Genomic DNA, 18,661 nt, shown 5'->3' with positions numbered 1-18,661 from the left:
TTACAGCCATTTTTTTACACAGCATCTCAATTTTCGGGAGCCAAAAGTAATTAACAAATTAACACAAAGTGGAATCATATTCACTATTTTGTTGCAAATCCTTTGTAGTCAATGACTGCCTGAACCCATATACATGACTAGATGCTGGGTATCTTTTCTTCTCCATTCAAAGGATTCTTCTGTCATCCATTACCGTGAAATTAGAGCTGAAAGTCTGCACTTTAACCTCATAGTGATTGTTTTATTTCAACTGTTTGTTTGCCGGAGAATAGAACAACAACAAAAATGTGTCACTGTCCAAACAATGGACAATGTTGAAGCCAGCCACATACAGTACATTGAATTTGATTAGTCAGTGAGACTGCATTGTTGGATTAAGCCAAGAATGAATTTTATCTGCTCAGGAAAGGGCTCACATGGACACTGTGGGATACGTGGCAGCAAGTTTTTTTTCCATGGATCCATGTCAAATTGCTTGTCTGATTTGTCGTGGAAAAGCAGATGCAGTTCTTTCATGTCTGGAGTTTTTGAGCAATTTTTTTGTAATGAACTTCAGGAACAGGCTGAAAAACATCTGCTGGGGCTCAGTCAGTGAGCAAGACTGCAAAAGTGTTGCAGGTTTTCGCCCGTGTGTTTGGTATCGGTCAAAGTGACCCATTTTAAACGTTTAGTGAAGGAGGGATGACACTGTTGAGAAATGTATTTCATATGCAGTGACTAAAGCAGTGTAAATGTGATTCTTGTTTCCTGTTTCTATTTGTTTTTCATCATCTCTGTGATTTGTCTTTTTGTCGATATACAGTGGGCTCCAGAATTATTGATATAAAAATGGAGAATGCATATAATTAACAACATGGAGAATGATCTATGTTTTATGTTCAAACATACAGGAAAACAATATACTTTTATTTCAATACAGTTACTCTCATGTTTCACTGTTACTTATTTAGCAATCTCATTTTGTCTGAAAAAATTATTGGCACCCCTGACACCCCTGAAATCAAACAAAGTGAAATTGGCAATACGACTTTACTTTCATTTTAAATTCCTCTGTCTAAAGGAACTATATTGTGTCATTCCATCACTTCCTGTTTCACTTGAGTATAAAAATAAGGTAACATGCACGCATGCAGCTCCTTGTTCAAGCAATGGTCCTGTCCCGCCTGGACTATTGCAATTCTCTGCTGGCTGGCCTTCCAGCATCTGCCATCAGACCCCTACAACTCATCCAGAATGCTGCAGCCCGTCTGGTATTCAATGTTCCCAGACATTCACATGTCACCCCCCTGCTCAGCAACCTCCACTGGCTGCCTGTTATGGCTCGCATCAAATTTAAAACTTTGGTGCTCGCATACCAGGCAGTTAAAGGATCAGCCCCTGTGTATATTCAATCCCTTATCAAGACCTATACACCAACAAGACCCCTCCGTTCTGCCACTTTGTGCCATCTGGCGCCTCCCCCTCGCCACACTTGCACTTCACGCTCACGACTGCTGTCTGTCCTGGTCCCACGGTGGTGGAATGACCTCCCGGTGAATGTCAGAACGGCAGAGTCTCTGACCTCCTTCAAGTGCAGACTGAAGACCCATCTCTTCAGGCTACACCTTTCCCTCCCCAACTCACAATCACTGTGATTAGCCTTAGACTGTAATGGCACTTATGTATAGATATCATTACTTGTATAGGTATTGTTGTTTTTATTGGCTGTTGTTGTATTCTAGCTGCCAACTGTGGTATGCTAGTTCGAAAGTTGATTGTACTCTTCAAGGGTTCTGAATTTCTGTATGTTTACACTAGGACTCGGAACTGTACTGTCCTCTCAGGTCTACTTTTGCACTTGTTCTTGTGATTGATTTGCACTTTGTTGTACGTCGCTCTGGATAAGAGCGTCTACTAAATGCCACGTAATGTAATGTAATGTAATGTAATGCAAAATCCCTTTGTCAAGTATCAGCATGTAAAAAGCCAAAGAACTGAGAATTGACCATCACAAGGTAATTAGTAAAAAAAACAAAAAACAATCAACGTTAATCATACCACTTACCACTAATAGGGCAATAATAAAGAGGCGTAAAATATACTGAATGGTTGCAAACTTGCATATTATTATTGCATTTTATTCCCAACGAACAGTAAGGAAGATGGTGAGGGAGGCCCTAACAGAGCACAATGAACAAAACCAAGCATCTTGAGTTTGCCAGACCTCATTGGAATTATGACTGGAACAGTGTGTTATGGTCAGATGAGACCAAAATTGGAACGTTTGCCGCCAAACACCCAAAATGTTTGGCGGCAAAATGAAATGCATACAAGGAGCAGCAGCAAAATGAGCAAAGGCCTGAACAGGTAAGGTTGGTGCCTTATATAGCTCCTCCCATTAGACGTAAGCATCATGTGAGGGGGCGGGGCTTCTTTAGTTGTCTGCCCAAACTAGCTCCGCAGGCTTCGCATATTAAATTATATTTCTTTTTACCCAGATTAACAGATGCTAATAAGTAAACAGAACACAAACGTTAAAGGGATGAATCAAGTTTTCACAATATCTCAAAAAAACACAATCACTTCTTGCTGAACATTCTGTTCTTTCTGAACAAACAGAGTACTTCCTCATTTATTCTGCGATTGTGGGATATGTGGAGTCCTTTGGTAAACAGTTACTGAGTTACTGTTTAGGTGTGAACCCTCTCAGAATTCTGTTGCCATTGAGATAAGTGTATAAACGCAGATCCATGCTGATTAAACAGCTGTCCATAAGTTAGTGTCTGTGCCTTTGATAGATGGTGTTTTATTCCTATCCCAGGCTGTGATCTCAGCAGGCTTGTTTTTGTTATATGCTGGAGAAAAGTACAGAAGCCTCAAAGTGCAGCCTATTTTCAGCTATGTTTTCAGCTCTCTTCCAGTGTGCAAATCTGCAGCTGTGTAGGCCCGCATCTGTAAAAAAAATGCCAACTGTTCACATTTCCAGCTGAGGAAATCTGCAACAGTGCTAATCTGCAAATCAGCTGGCTGCACATGCTTCAGAGGATACTGCATGCTCACCTGACTGTTCCAGATGCAGCAGTGATGAGACAAATACCAAAATAAATACCAAACTTTACATCTAGAAGGAAAAACTATTTCTCTAAAAACGTGTTCTTGTTGACCTGTGGACTGGAGGAGAGGAGAGAGGAAGAGTGCAGCAGGGCAGAGGGCAGCAATGGAACCCTGCCTGATCCAGGCAGACTTGCAGTTTCTCCCTGCCCGAGCCTCACCACACCCATACGTGTCAGTGAGGTTTGCCCGTCGCTGCCATTCTCTTCTGGGGCCTAAACAGGCTGGGGGGCTGTGCTCCGGTCATATCAACAGGATCCCTTTTCCACTTTACCAGAGAAAAAAGAATGCACAGTGAAGCTTTGGCTCTCACTGCAGCTCAGGCAGAAATGATTCATTTCAGGCTCAAAGCTGACATGTTATAGGAAAGATGGAAAAAAAAGAGCTGGGATGCATACTGTCATACCATTTTAGGAATTTAATACCACTCTGAAAAGATGCTTCCCAGGCTGCACAGTAGCTTCAGAAAGTATTCAGACCCCTTCACTTTTTGCACACTTTATTGTGTTGTAGATTTAATTCTTGCCCTCTGTGTGCCATCATTTTACCCAATTTCCCTCCATGCCACCTAAGACATCGCATGATTTAATTCTGTATTGTAACCCTGAGACCCGTGGAACCATATCCAAACTATATGTAATTATCTCCCAGATTGATAACTATTCACTGTCAATAATAAAGTTAAGTTGTGAGTGCTCTGGGTACAGAGATACAGGAAGAACTGTGGGATAAAATACTCAATTGGATTCACTCTACCTTGGTCTGTGCTAGACACGGCCTTATTCAGTAGAAGGTTCTTCATATTCATATTTCTTAAGTTAAGCTTTCTAAATTTCTTACAAACGTGGACTCTACCTGTTACCGATCATGCCATATGACATTCCATCCATACAGTCTTGTTCATCACCATTTTGGTCATCTTGGAACATTTTCCAAAAAAACGAAAAATTTAATTGACCCTACACAATTGATTGGCCTCTTTGGTGTAACACCAGCGGATGTGGCTCTGATTAAACCCCAGTCAGACAGTTTGGCCTATGCCACTCTCCTCACATAAAGAGGAACTTAATCCTGTTGAATTGGGAAAAGAGTCTTTTGTGACACCATGCATTTTTTTAAAGGAATACACCAGCATTTTGGGAAATATACCTTTTTTCTGACTTACCCAGTTTTAGTTAGACAGTTGGAACTGTAACCGCTGAACACACATGTAACATGTGTCTTCCACTGGTTGAGCGCATTGAAGAAGGTAGTAGCTCTACCTATAGAAGGTGCGCAGAGCACTGCACTCAACCAGCAGAAGACAGAAGGATACATATGTGTTCACTGGCTAAAATTCCTCCGCAGCAATGGGAAAGACTGATCTCAAATTATAGAATGGGTTTGGTTGCAATTATTGTTGCTGAAGGTGCTGCAGCCAGTTATTCAGTCTAAGGGTATTGTTTTTAAGATATTGATAGCCGGCCATAAGCAACCACCACCGTTAGAAACATTCAGTGTTCTTCCCCAAATTACACTAGAGGGATTTCATACAGTATAATATGATACTGTATGATCGCTTTCTTGTTCCGTTTCCATGAACATTAATTTTGCAACTGTAGCTCGGTGTACGACTACACCGAAAGTACACACACAACACTGTTTAAAAGAAACTTGATAGTCACCGATTATCAATGTATTTCTTTCATGTCTGTCTGCTAAGTATGGAACCCTATGTTTTCTTATCTGATGGTGAGACAACAATCTAATTAGCACAGTGACAGAAAACCCACAACACATTCTACAACCGCTCTGGAAATGTTGGGCCTTCAGTCACTGAGTATTTTCAGTCTAGGGTTTGGAGTTTGAATCCAGATACAATAGACATGGTGAAGGCAAGAGGTTGTAGTATGTCCGCTAGTGCAGCATAGATGCTGGAGGTTATAGCTCACAAGGATTTTCATATTTGTCTGTATCTGGAAAATAAAAGAAAATTATACGAATATCATGTGATTGGCTAGATAAACACAAAATACAGCATGGCACTAAAGCCCCTGGACTATGTCTGCAGTTGGAAATGTAAAACAAACATGTATTTCTATTTGCATTCCCAGAAGGGATTACACATAACTAAAAAAAGAACATGGCAGAGAAAGGCAGGGCTATTTTCCTTTCTTGACTGGGGCAGTGTGGGACCTGTGGGTTAATTAATATAATTTAAGGGAGTGAGTTATTGATAACTGCCAAGGGGATCTCATTTTGTCTGTCTCTAAGCAAATTACAGGCAGAAGGTACTGATCTACTCTCACTGAACAGGAAGGGGAAGGTGGAAGAGAATGGGGGCAGGGGTTCTGGGGAAATTAAGGAACATGTGTCCTGCTATCTGCAATACCACTTTGCTAAATGAATTTACTTTGCTTGTAACGAAGATGAAAGTCATAAAATGAAAAGCATTAGTAACCGCGTTTGCTCAGCATAGTTTGTTTTTGAATTGCGTTTATGTTGATATGAAGGAAGTTTCCAACATATTTCTGATGAGCTTCACTATGAGAGTTTGCAGTCTGCTCTCTCATTTTCTCATTTTATTTTGGCTATAATACTTGTAAAAATGTTATTATAAGATGCAATTGTGCATTATTAGTTTCTCTTTCATTTGGTAAATGCATGAATGCCATGTATCTCAAAGCTATTACCCCGTGTCCTCACAGTGAGTGATTAGGTTGACTAGTTGCCGCAAATCCATTCATTTTCTATGTAGCTGAGTGACAGCCAGTAACATGAGCAACTGAGCGACGAAAGCTTCCTATTTTTCCAACCAATTCGATCCTATTTCGTGAATTATTGTTCGGATTCACTCATTGTAATGGAGCACAGCGTTAACATGAAGGTTACTGTTTTCATTTTTTGGTGTTTCCCCCCCCCCCCCCGAGATTTCAAGCGACACACATTGTTTAAAAAAATTTGCTGACCCAGCCAGACAAACTGAGAATTAATGTCTCAGATGACAGAGGGTGTGGATGACACATACTGTCCCAAGGAAAATAATTATCAAAAAATGTCCTCTTGCAGTCATGTAAGAAACAGAATTATTGACGCCTCAGATGATATAGCGTGTGGATGATTCATCACTTCCTGGTGATGAGATTAAAAACTGTCGAATCTCTGTTGGCTTTTGGAAAGCAGCAATGACACGTTCTGGGTAAGGACTCAGGCAGGAGGCTGCTGTCAGGGGAAGCGGGGAAAGTTCCATCAATTTTTGTCATCAGATGGGTGCTGGGGGGGTTATGATTTGCGTTGATTCTATTTTCCTCTTCTTCACCATGCTGTAAGAGCTGAAAGATATTAACCACCTGAATAACAGAATAAAAAGATTGATTATGGCTTTTTATTAAAACTTTGACTTAACCTAACAAATTACGTACATGCGTGCAGGTATCCACGCATCTCTTTGTAATGGTTTTTGAGGCCAGACACATTTTTCTGAAGCAGGGCGCGAGGTGGCACAGCAGTTTGGATTCAGGTTATCTGAAATCTCTCTCACAGGCAGCTGCAATCGGCGTACTCTCTGACAAGAGGACAGGCTCCTCAGAGAGACCGGACATTCACACCAGACCTGGGACACATGAATATGTTGAACACTATACACTGGTTTTATAACATGACAAATGGAAATAAGGTTCGCAACTACAATTACTGCTCCCAGAACAGGTTCACAATTTATGGAAGCACGCATTGCAGTGGGCAGACCTTCCCATTTTTCTTATCTTGGATGTGTGTATACCTGTCTAGTCACATTCATTCACTGCAAAACCCCACCTCAATGCCTCAACATGAATGGCATTGGCAAGGTATGGCATGATGTTGGTTTTGGAGTGTGTGGGACAGGTACAGGCTTAGCAGACTTTCCCCACCCCACCTCATGTAGATTAGACAGGGAGAGTGGCTCCTCCATTCGAATTCTTATCGTGACCTTAGTGAGTACGTTTTAGACCAGTTAGACCTGTTGAGCTAGCTCATCTAGAAGTATCTGATGATGACAGCAGATGCAAACAGATAGCTAAGACTGTCATCCAACTGTAACACCTGCCTGCCCAGCCCACAGCTTAGTGTCATTGGGGGTGACCAATGAAAATGTGTGTGGGAGGGGGTGGGGGGGTGTGCCTGCTGCCCACACCTCCAACCTAAGCACCAAAGACCTGTCCTCACAGAGAACCAAGGCCATTAGAACTGGAGAGAAGAACGCAGAATGCTTCATCCACATAGCGGTTTCCCCATGCCTGCAGTGCTCTAGCCAAGACATTGGAGGTGATGGATGTAGAGAATGGGGTGGGCTTCTACCTGTTTCTGGATGTTTAATACCAACTTCTCCCATTATTGATTTAATGAGCACCAATCATTTATATTATCTAACATTTTACCTTGATAAACTAGTGAATGGCAGCTGAAAGCTTGTTTTTACACTTTTACTGGAGTATGATCTACTAGTGGCCATTGTAGCCACCTTTGGGTGTGAACTGCTAATTAGCTGGCCAGTATAATTGGGGGAAACAGAAACCTGAGCTGTCCACCCTTCATTAATTTTGAGATTTCTGTAATTTAGCAATTTAGTCAAAAATAAATGAAAAGACAAACTGTCTTGAAAATAAAATTAATCTCTCAATTTTACCCCTGCATTTACCTCCAGCAATTAATGCTTTGAAAACCCCTGCTTTATACCAATGGTGGATTTGTATTTGTAATAACTAGTGGGAAGAGTGCCTCCTACTTGCTCTTCTACAATGTTGACCAATAGTCCACATTTGAGACAACGGGAAACTTCCTCTCCGCTATCTGCCCCAGGTAGATCAGAGAGAGATGGAGAGCCAGAATAGTGACACGTTTGTTCCAGTCACTCTGGGTACGCTCCCAGTGTACTGTTGCCACAAGCCAGGAAAAAACTGCTAAAAGAAATCCTTCATCTCCTCTGCTGTTTAAAATTTAAATAGGGTTTTGGCAATGTAGATGAAGAATAAGCTTGTCACAAGCTGGAACATGCACTGCATTGTATACTGAATGCCATATGTCAGATGTTAGAATGGGTGTTCTTTTTATATATAGTATAGGCCATGAGCTTTGCCTTAAGGGAAATGTCCATTATATTTCATGGACAATAAAGTTTCCAATTATATCCTATTCTCTGAGTCACACAGCGTCAAAGAATCCACCAAGCCCGTCAATGGAAAGTTTCCCTTTCTTGGCTGTCTGTGGGTTTTTGTGCCACCCCCTTTCCCCTGCTTGAGTTGATCACACAAGATGCTTTTCCATTCTGGGTTTTCCTGTGGTTACGACGATTGTAGTCTCTAAGGAAATGGCCAAGGCACAGTGACAGTTCTGTACAAATCTGGAATGGACTGGTCAGGATAATGATATGGGAGCCATGCTCTTCACCCCAGTGGCAACAGCTGCAAACTGCATCAATGTCTAAATGTTTAAGGCACAGGGGAAAGGCCCCAAAGTGATTGTCTTGTTTGTTTGTTTGTTTGTTTGTTATGTGTATATATTTTTGCAGTGTTTATTATTTTAATTTGTATTGTCTCTGTAATTCTTTGTTATTGGCAAAGAATTACACTTTGAGCTACATTTTATGTATGAAAGGTGCTAAATAAAAGTTTATCCATCCATCCATTATCTTAACCCACTTATCCTGAACAGGGTCGCAGGGGGGCTGGAGCCTATCCCTAACTAGATTGCTTGCATGATGTTCAGCACATCATATCATATTTCATGAAGAGTAGTAAGTCTTGTGATTTTGTAGTGTAGCATGACCAAATTCCAACGAATAGCTATGAATTAATCATTATAATGCGATAACTAAATAATCTATACATTTAGATAATACAGACTTAAAACTGGTCAGTTATGAGACATTATTAAGTCCTCAGGGTTGGACAGTTACTGCATTCATATAACAAGAGGAATGTGAAAGGAATATGAAAGGAACATGTTTACTGCTAAAACATGTATTTTTCCACACCTGTACATTTTTTCATTTGTGTACTTTTAAGTTAACTGTCATTTTGAGCATTCAGTAATTATATACATAAGCACCATGAGACAAAAGTGAGTAGACATGAGGCAGAAAATGAATAGGTAGCATTTCATTTTAAGAATAGGTTTCTGACACCAGCGTTTTTTTTTTGTGCTTTTTTTCTGATGCGCTCAGGTACCGATGTACAAAGAACAGGGCTCCCTTCCCAACCCACCCCACCCCAGCTTTCTGTGCTCCTTTGTGTTGGGCTTCTCCCCTGGCCTATTTATCAGTTTCTCCCATCAAATTATAATTGATTTTTTGGTATGAAACACATCTGCCAGCTTTACCTGACTGCACATCCATTTTAGTTATGGTATAGTACTGTGCATTGAGAAAAAAGTCATCACAGAAATGTAGCCTAATAAGATATTGTGATTGGTCGGTTGGCAGAAGCCTGAGGCTGTGTTGTTGCAATATTGTTGTTGTTGTCGACCAAATTGTACAATGTGCCACATGCCAGCTGGTGCGGTCTTTTGCCTGAAGGTAAGTGTAGGCTTCGGCACCAACAGAATGAACAGGGATCACCACTGGCTTTGTGTGGTTCGGTTACTAGCCTCTAGAAATTTCCATGCTATAAAGGTAGCAAAATTGTTTATCATTTGGTTATCCAAATGTAAAAAGGGAAACAGTAGCTCAATTTTGCATGAGTTTCTCCAATAAACCTATGGGGAAATTAAGAAAACTGGAGAACTGAACTCCTTAGCTTTTGATTTCCACAAGTTCCGTTCAGTGATGTCTGAGAGTTTACATTGCCATTTCTATTTTAACACCAATACGGGAGGCACTGTTTCCCTTTTTACATTTGTATTTTGCTACCTTTATGGCCTGAAAATCCCTGTTTAAATGAAATGTCAATACTAGGGAATGGAATGAGAAATGTTAGTTAGCTAGTCGCTGCAGGCGCTTGGCTAACATCTGCAGCACAGACCAGTGTGCCTCCCATTTCCTCTCTGCTGGGCTCCTGGCTCTTTTCTTTCTAATCCCCTGTTCCTCATTAGAGTAAAAGGGGTAAAATGGGTGCTATCACGATCAAGAACATGCTATAAATAGGTGTGAAATTAAAATCAAGGACATGGGGATCAGATGGGAATTATTTACAGTGACACCTCCAAGGCACTACAGTAGACAAACTATAGGGCCAGAAGTCTAAATCTTTGGCCTAAACTTTTCGGCATGCAGTAATGTCAAACTTACCGCATTTAAGATAAGATTGGTAACATTACCCTGGCCTTGCAAGCAAAATGCACAGAATTAGTTTTACTGTGTTAAGCATGATCATCTGATTTACCTACATGACAAGAGGCTGTGACAATTAACAGGACCAGTGTTGGTGAAATTCATTGTGACTTCCGAAAGTACAATGAGAATTGCATTGAGCCATCCAGTGGTGAAGCGGGTCTCTCGGCCATTGACAGACCTTTCCCAATTAATAGTCACTGTTAATAGCCTGTATTCATTTATTTGTATGTTACATGCAAATTAAGGTTTAGTAATATTGTTTTCTATATTTTGCTGTTGCCATGTGCCTGGCATACACTACTGGACTTGTAGTCAAGGTTTTACAGTTTACAAGATCTTAATAAAATCCTAAGAAAATCCTCAGCTTGAATCATAGCTCATAGCTCTCCCGATCCAGTCTTAAGCTAGTATCTTGTGAAAATATCAAACAGTAGTCTTTAGTCATGGCTTGCGTTGTGTGTGAACCCCTGTGACCATAGCCTGTGACTGCGTAGTGTGAGCATTCCTCGGATGGAAATACCAGTGATTGTTATGAGATGTCATTAAGTGTGAGATCCATTTGAGAGAATGTAATTTAGTGTAAGGCGTTAATTAGTTTCCCAGGGAAAGCAGATCGTGTAAATGAGATGGTGGTGCCCTCATGTGGTTACAACTTGAAACTTCAAAAACCCAGATACATTTTACCTAGTTGCTTCTTATACTGCTCAAGATGTCTTTGTTTATTAGTAATATTTTTATAGTATTTTATGAGTAATATTCTCCAGACCTCCCTATATGTGTATGGGGAAAATATTTTCACCAGTAAAGATTTGTATTTCACCAGTAAAGAATGTATTTTAACATTCAAGAGCACATTTCTGTCAGGCAGACCAGGCTGAGACAGATATGGTTGATGGTTCAAATGAGGTTAATGGGGGCAAATCTGAAATCACAGTCCAATGTCAATCCAGAAGAGCACAAACAGAATTGCAAAGTCAAAAACAGGCCACGTTCCAGCAAGAGGCAGGAGACTGAAGCAGAGCCAAAAACAGCAGAGGTCAAAAACAGGGAGGAGTAGCTCACAAAAAGTTAGCAGCCAAGGGCAGGGCATAAACGGCTGGGCGCACTAGAACGTTGTGGCAAGGTTCAGGCAAAACAGGCTTCTACTTAAACACACCACTGATTGCAATGCAATGACAGCAGGGTGTAGAACAGGGAGGCATATGGCATTTCTGATAGGCTGAGCCGGAGCAGGTGACATGCAGGAGCGAGAAACTAGGCAGGGGGGTGGGGATGGAGACACATCCAAACATTCTTAGGATGGAGGGAGTGAGAGAGCTATCCCTTGCCCTTATTTTTCACCTCTTTTTGCTTTTTCTTTCTGCTCCACCCTTAGGTAGAGGCTAGGCAAAGACTAAAGAAAAATAAGTTAAGACGGGGAAACTGAGAAAATGTGAATTAGGCACATTAGTTCCTGCAAATGTCAGTTCGAAGCCACGTCAGTTACAGATATGGCAGATGCGTGGAATATGGAGAGGTGGATCCACAGGTCAATCATTAATATGTCACGCTTTAAAAAACACTTCTGCAAAGGCTGCGCTCGTGTTTTCTCACAAGGAAGGAAAGTTTGGGAGTTCTTAAAGAGGGTTAACTTCTACGTCTAGCTTCAAGAAGGAACATTTAACGGGTTGGAATGACCTTAAATATGGCGGACCTTGATCGATTTCGACACCTGTGCATATAAGGTCCCACAATTTACACTACATGCCAGGACTAAAACCAAGCCATGGACTCTCTGTAGTTCTCCCCGATAAAATTGTGGTGCATAGATCAGGGCAAGGGTATCAAACCTTTTCTAAAGCTTTGAGTGTTCTCAGGAGCACAGTGGCCTCAATAATTGTGAAATGGAAGAAATTTGGAACTCTTCTAGAGTTGGTCGTCTGGCCAAACTGAGTAACCGGGCAAGAAGGGCCTTGGTCAGGGAGGTGACCAAGAACCCAACAGTCACTCTAACAGAGCTTTGGAAGTCCTGTGCAGAGCTGGGAGAACCTACCAGAAGGACAACCATCTCAACAGCACTCCATCAATCAGGCCTTTATGTTAGAGTGGCTAGACGGAAGCCACTTGAGTAAATTAAAGGACGGCATTTAGAGGACTCTGAGAGCATGAGGAAAAAGATTCTCTGGTCTGATGAGGCAAAAATTTAAAGCTTTGGGCAGAACTCCAAGCACGATGTCTGGCGAACACCAGGCACTGCTCATCACCTGGCTAATACCATCCCTACGGTGAAGCATGGTGGTGCCAGAAAGATTTGTGTCCGTAAGCAGTGTGGGAGAAGTGTGAGAGCTCTCTCCAGAGACCGGAGCCGAGCAATGCGCCTTCTCCAAATAATGAAATGAGTAGGCCTACGCAACATGATCCCACTCATGTTGGACTGTTTTTAGTTAGCTTGCTAGTTTGGCAGAACGAAACTTTACTAATGTTGCATAGCAAAAGCCTGGCACTATGTGCCAGCAGCCAGGTAGTTTTCTTGTAAATTATTATTGTAATAACTTGGTTAATAATAAACACTATTTATTGGATTGTGTCAATAATATCTATATTATCACATTTTGGTAACCGTTTCATAAAAGCAATAAATCGCACCAGGCTGTGGTACATTCAAATGTAATAAAACTTTCAAATGACAATTTACCACTGACTGTCAGTTAATGCTTAAATAAATGCCAGCTACTTCCGGTCACACAGATAAGACAACAATTCCATCCTATCAGAGACGAGATGGGCAGAACCTAGCCTTTCCATTTTGTGAAATTACGTTGTGTCTTTCTGGTCCGTCATTGTGTTTTCTGATTTGTCTGTGTTTTCTGGTTTGTTGTTTTCTGACTTGTGGCAGTGTTTTCTGATTTGTCTTTGTGTTTTCTGGTTTGTTGTTTTCTGACTTGTGGCAGTGTTTTCTGATTTGTAGTTGTGTTTTCAGATTTGTTGATTTGTCTTGCCCTGTCTTGCCACTGTATGTTTACTTTGTTACATTACATTTTTTATGTTCTTATCCTTATATTTAATATTTTGAGAGGCATATGTTATTAGATCTTATGTTGTAATGCTGTATCCTGATGCTGTTTGCGTGTGAATTGTTGTGCATCATGTCATATCCTAAAATTGTTTTTTTCATCTGTGTATTGTGGTGTCATATCCTTACATTCTCCCTTGCGTTGTGTGTTCTCAGGAATCTTATTCTCCACTATGGTCTTTGGGCCAGCCTGTGGGTTCATCCTAGGGTCGCTGTGTACCAAAATCTATGTGGATGCCATCTTCATTGACACCAGTGAGTGACTGTAAATTCAGCCTTATGAATACATCTGGCTACAGTGTCTTCTCACCATGATATCTCTTCAGTTATTCATACATTCGTACACAAATACATGTATACATTACATACTGTATGTGTGTACTTAGTATCCAGTGGTAGTTTTATACTGGAAGGCATGTAATTTTCTCTGGCGTGTAATTTTCTCTGTGTGTTATTTGTGTGTGTGTATGTATGTGTGTATTGTATGTGTGTGTGTTTGTGTGTTTCTCTCTCTTAGGTAAGTTGGACATCACTCCGGAGGATCCCCGCTGGATTGGCGCTTGGTGGGCTGGCTTCCTGCTGTGCGGCGTCCTGCTCTTCTTCTCCGCGGTCTTCATGTTTGGCTTCCCGCAGTCGCTGTCGGACTGGCCCGGCGAGGGCGCGGCCAAGGGAGAGGCTGAGAACCAGCAGCCCATGCTCCCCACCGACAGCGGCCTGCCCCAGGACTCCGCGGGTTCCAAACCCAGCAATGGGGCCCTGTGTCACCCAGAACCTGGGCCAAGCCTGTCCTGCTGCCAGCAGCTCAGAGGTAAATAATAGTGATGGATCTTGCTTGTTTAGCACCTTTCATGAAAGGGATAAAAACTGACCATGAGCCACTACTAATGCTGCCATATTGGTATACCCTCACTCACAAGAATGTAATTACCATTTCAGTTCATTTCAATTTTCACCAAAAGAGGCAAATGTATCAGCTTTATAATGGACAAAAATAAATGTGTTAATTTTCAGAGTGGCTTTGGATTTGGGTATCCCTAGACATTTTAAGACCCTTTGCTGATGAAAAGTAAATCCTACCTGGAAACCAAATCCCACTTTGAAATGATGCAGAACAGTTTCCTGAGACAAAACAGTTGATTTATATTAAAACGTATTATTACGTATATTAAAAAAGTCATTATTTTTAATGACTTACAGCAATGCTTCCTCGATTTTTATTAGTCCTGCATATCACCCTCAGACACTTGTTGTCAAGCAGTTTATCTTTGAAGAACCACCCACCGATTCACTTGGGTCCCTTTAACATCCACCTTTGATTATTCCGCTTAAAATTGTTCACTCAAACCAGGTTTTCCAAATGAATGTCCGCTTTTCTTAACCTGCTTTTCTTAACCTGCTTCATGGAGCAGTCCCCTGGTATGCAGCATTCTTCCACAGGGCTGACGTGCAATATCCCCAGTTGACCAGTTGATGGCGCCAACGAGCAGAGATATACCGCCCCTCAAACACCAGTTTTTATTTTATTTTATTTTTTATTGAAAATAATGCATATACAACATATATAACCATAACAGGATATAAGCAAAAAAAATTAAAATAGAGAAATAAAAACAAATAAGAAATATATATAACAGACTTGGGGATTTAACATTCATGTAACACATAGAGTGGCACAGGCTTGACAAGTTTTTACAGCTTTGACCCCTCAAACACCAGTCCCCTGGTAGTACCACACAGGGTTGACACAATATCCAAAACATGCTGAAGAAAATGGCTTATTAAAGAGAGAATAGACATCCTGAGATGGCGCAATACAATGTTCTATCACTTCAAGTTGTGCTTTTCCCAAATATTTGAAAAAAAGTAACAATAAAGATCATATGGTCTTAATCACGTGAAAATTTCCTCGACGACAATATTCTTGGCCTCGAAAACAAGTGGCTGTAGCAATCGGTAGCACCCGTTTATCTTAGTGGTCAAACTAGGCATAGATGACATGGAATCCAATAAAAAATATTATGATGGGGTCTAGTCAATATCAGTTTTCATATAAAGATTCGATTGATGACCTGTAACAGAATTAAACAAAGATCTAAGGGGGGGGAACTTCACTGCTGCAGCAACCCTGCGTGCCCTAGGACTGGGTTGCACCAGCTGTAGGCTACTTCAGTTCAAACATAGCCTAATTATAACTTAAATTCCTACAAATACTCTGATTTATGCATTACTAAGATAAAAGCGGTGACACCACAGGAATACGCTTCAACGTAACTAAATAGCCAACAGCTATGTACACTGGTGTGACACAGTCACTCATCGTAAAACATTATTTATTTTCTGCACACGGCATGATTTCTCAGTTACTCCATGGCATTTTGCAACATTTTGCATTTTGCAAAGAAGTTTAATTTATCGATATGATATTTCGGTAGCGATCTAGCCAATTCGCTACGATGCCAAGTGAAAGTCGGTAACCGTGAAGAGAGGATTTTTTTTTTTGCCTGATTTTGTTGGAAAGTACCTTGTGGCTAGTTATTAATCCTCTAGTTTGGGCAGCTCGTCTGTCCTCTCAGGGGAATGTTTACATATGTACTCTCCCCAACCGTCACATAGTGTGTCATGTGGTCTGATATGGAGCCATGGCTCTGCCTTGCCCGCCTTGTCTTCTAGTGATACCCAAGGTGACCAAGCACCTGCTCTCGAACCCAGTGTTCACCTGCATAATCCTGGCAGCCTGTATGGAGATCGCCGTGGTGGCCGGCTTCGCCGCATTCCTAGGGAAGTACCTGGAGCAGCAGTTCAATCTCACCACTACCTCAGCCAATCAGCTCCTGGGTGAGTCACACTTTTCACTTCAGGAGCCGCCTTCTCTCCAACTTTAACGATAATCTTATATGTGGAAAGGGGAGGAGATACTTCCACAATGGCAAATGACAATGACATTATCTTTTCTGCCAGTAAGCTCAGTACAGAGGGAAACTGCCGATATATACAATCAATTGACAAGTTATATATACATTTTATATTTTCAATGATTTGAGTTAAGTATATTTGCATTGAGACTAGATATAAATATGATATACTGCAGATCTCACTGTGTATTCCATAGATATTATGAATAAATTTGAAGTCAATGCATGATATATGTCTGGATTATATTTATAACTTCTGGGAAGTACAGTGCAATGTATGGATGGCTCAGTGTTGTACTGTGTACATATTGTGATTTATGACATTGCTGCCAAATACAAATACAAAACATTATTTTTATTTGTCTTAAACATTGAAATATAGATTCATACATATAAAAAGTGCTGTAATTACTACATGGTGAAACCAAAAATGTTTACAAATACCCTTTAATAAAAGCTCTGAGTCTGCACTTTGACCATGTATGAATTGTTTGATTACGAACAGAGAAAATTAAATATTAAATCAGAAAAGCAGAAAAAGACATGGTAACCCTAAACTTTTGAATGGTTGTGTTCGTCATTTGTATCTGTATGTGCTAATGAACACAGATTCCTGCTTCTATGTACATGAGTGATGGGCATAATGGAGATAACTTGGCTGTGGTTTCTTAGGCATGACGGCGATCCCGTGCGCGTGTCTGGGTATTTTCCTGGGGGGGCTTCTGGTGAAGAAGCTCAACCTATCAGCCCTGGGGGCTGTGCGCATGGCCATGCTGGTCAATCTGGTGTCCACCGCCTGCTACGTCACCTTCCTCTTCCTGGGCTGTGACACTGGGCCTGTCGCCGGGGTGACTGTTACCTACGGCGATGAGTAAGCACCTGCTTCCTGATGCTGTTTTCTCATGTTTCTTTGTGTGTGTGGGGGTGGTGTGTGTGTGTGCTTGAGGATTTATATTTCAGTATACTTTTGGATAGCTTCAAGTGTTCAGTCGGAGGTGCTGATTTATTAATTCCTGACTCAGACCAGACTCCAGATGCATTTCAGCCTCAGAATCAGAACGTTTCAAATTCTCTCACAGTAGACTGGGCTGGCCACTGTTCTGCAGCAGAGGGTGGGTTTAGTCTGAGATAGCTGTTTGAACCCGTGTCTCTGTCCTCAGGATCCTGCAGCCAGGGCAGAAGCCGGAGGCGGCTTGCATTCGTAACTGTAACTGCTACACAGCCTCAGTAAGCCCTGTCTGTGGCTCCAACGATGTCACTTACCTTTCTGCTTGCTTCGCTGGCTGCACAAAAGACGTGAGTACCATGCCTCATATGTATTTTATATGTGCACAAGCCTGTCCCTCCACGTCACGAGATTCATCTCTGCTTGGACTCAATTCATTTGGATTGGACATTTATGTACTATAATTCATCTGTTTATATTTACAACCATTTCTACATCAAACCGGTGTCAACCAGCAGCAGATGGGTTCCCCCACAGGTTTCTTCCTGTTAGCCTGTTAGTTTTTCTTTGCCACTGTTGCCCTAGGTGTACTCTTGGGGGCCGGTTCTCTGTGAAGCTGCTTTGTGACAAAGGCCCTTTGTTAAGATCGCAATACAAATTAAAATTGATTGATAAATTGATAGACATACAAACTAAAAAGCCCCAAAGCTGAACCTGTCTGCCTGCTTCGCCAGTTGCCCCGGAGCTGTCAGCACCGCAGGGTGAGGGGTGTGATAGAGGGAAGCTGTGAGGGGCAGGGTAGCAGAGGAAGGGGGAGGGTTTGAGGGGTGACAGGCCAGCACAGATGGCTTAGTAAGGTTCAGCGTGCCCTCTCTCTCTCCCCTGTCCAGAATCTGACGGGGTGCACGTGCATCTCCAGTGACCTCAGCAACGCCACGGCCGTGCCGGGGAAGTGCCCCAGCCCTGGCTGCCAGGAGGCCTTCCTCATCTTCCTCTGCATCATCTGTGCCTGCAGCATGATCGGAGCCATGGCACAGACCCCCTCTGTCATGATCCTCATCAGGTGCACAGATACCTGCGTACAGACTCATTCTGAAATGCACTCATAATCACACTCATAATCACGCACATAATCTCTGTCATCTTTCTCATCAGATACGCACATATTATACAGTGGGCTCCAGAATTATTGGCACCCTTGATTTTCGTCATGACGATTATTGACTGGAAATGGGGGGGGGGAAAGGGGGATATTCTGCAGTTTGCAGAGGTCCGTCACTGACAATAACGGGGTTACCAGAACTTGCGCTTATCTGCTTATCAATAGTCGGGACTTCATATGTGTGCAGGGGTCTCGTGTTTATTCCATCAAG

The 18,661-nt window shown here is 41.7% G+C and overlaps 1 protein-coding gene across 1 annotated transcript in view; it reads left to right on the top strand.

The window, feature by feature from the left end:
- The window catches only part of LOC133131705 (solute carrier organic anion transporter family member 3A1-like), a 40,159-nt gene that overhangs the window by 15,241 nt on the left and 6,257 nt on the right, over nt 1-18,661 (top strand). The window contains exons 3-8 of the mRNA XM_061247118.1: nt 13,587-13,685; nt 13,948-14,238; nt 16,101-16,265; nt 17,015-17,213; nt 17,503-17,638; nt 18,179-18,351. Coding sequence (XP_061103102.1) covers nt 13,587-13,685; nt 13,948-14,238; nt 16,101-16,265; nt 17,015-17,213; nt 17,503-17,638; nt 18,179-18,351 — 1,063 coding nt within the window. The remainder of the gene's footprint in view (nt 1-13,586; nt 13,686-13,947; nt 14,239-16,100; nt 16,266-17,014; nt 17,214-17,502; nt 17,639-18,178; nt 18,352-18,661) is intronic.

This window comes from Conger conger, chromosome 6, assembly GCF_963514075.1.
Source record: "Conger conger chromosome 6, fConCon1.1, whole genome shotgun sequence".
In the NCBI taxonomy this organism is placed as follows: Eukaryota; Metazoa; Chordata; class Actinopteri; order Anguilliformes; family Congridae; genus Conger; species Conger conger.
Note: the sequence above shows the minus strand (reverse complement) of the source record. Positions and strands in the feature narration are given on the sequence as shown.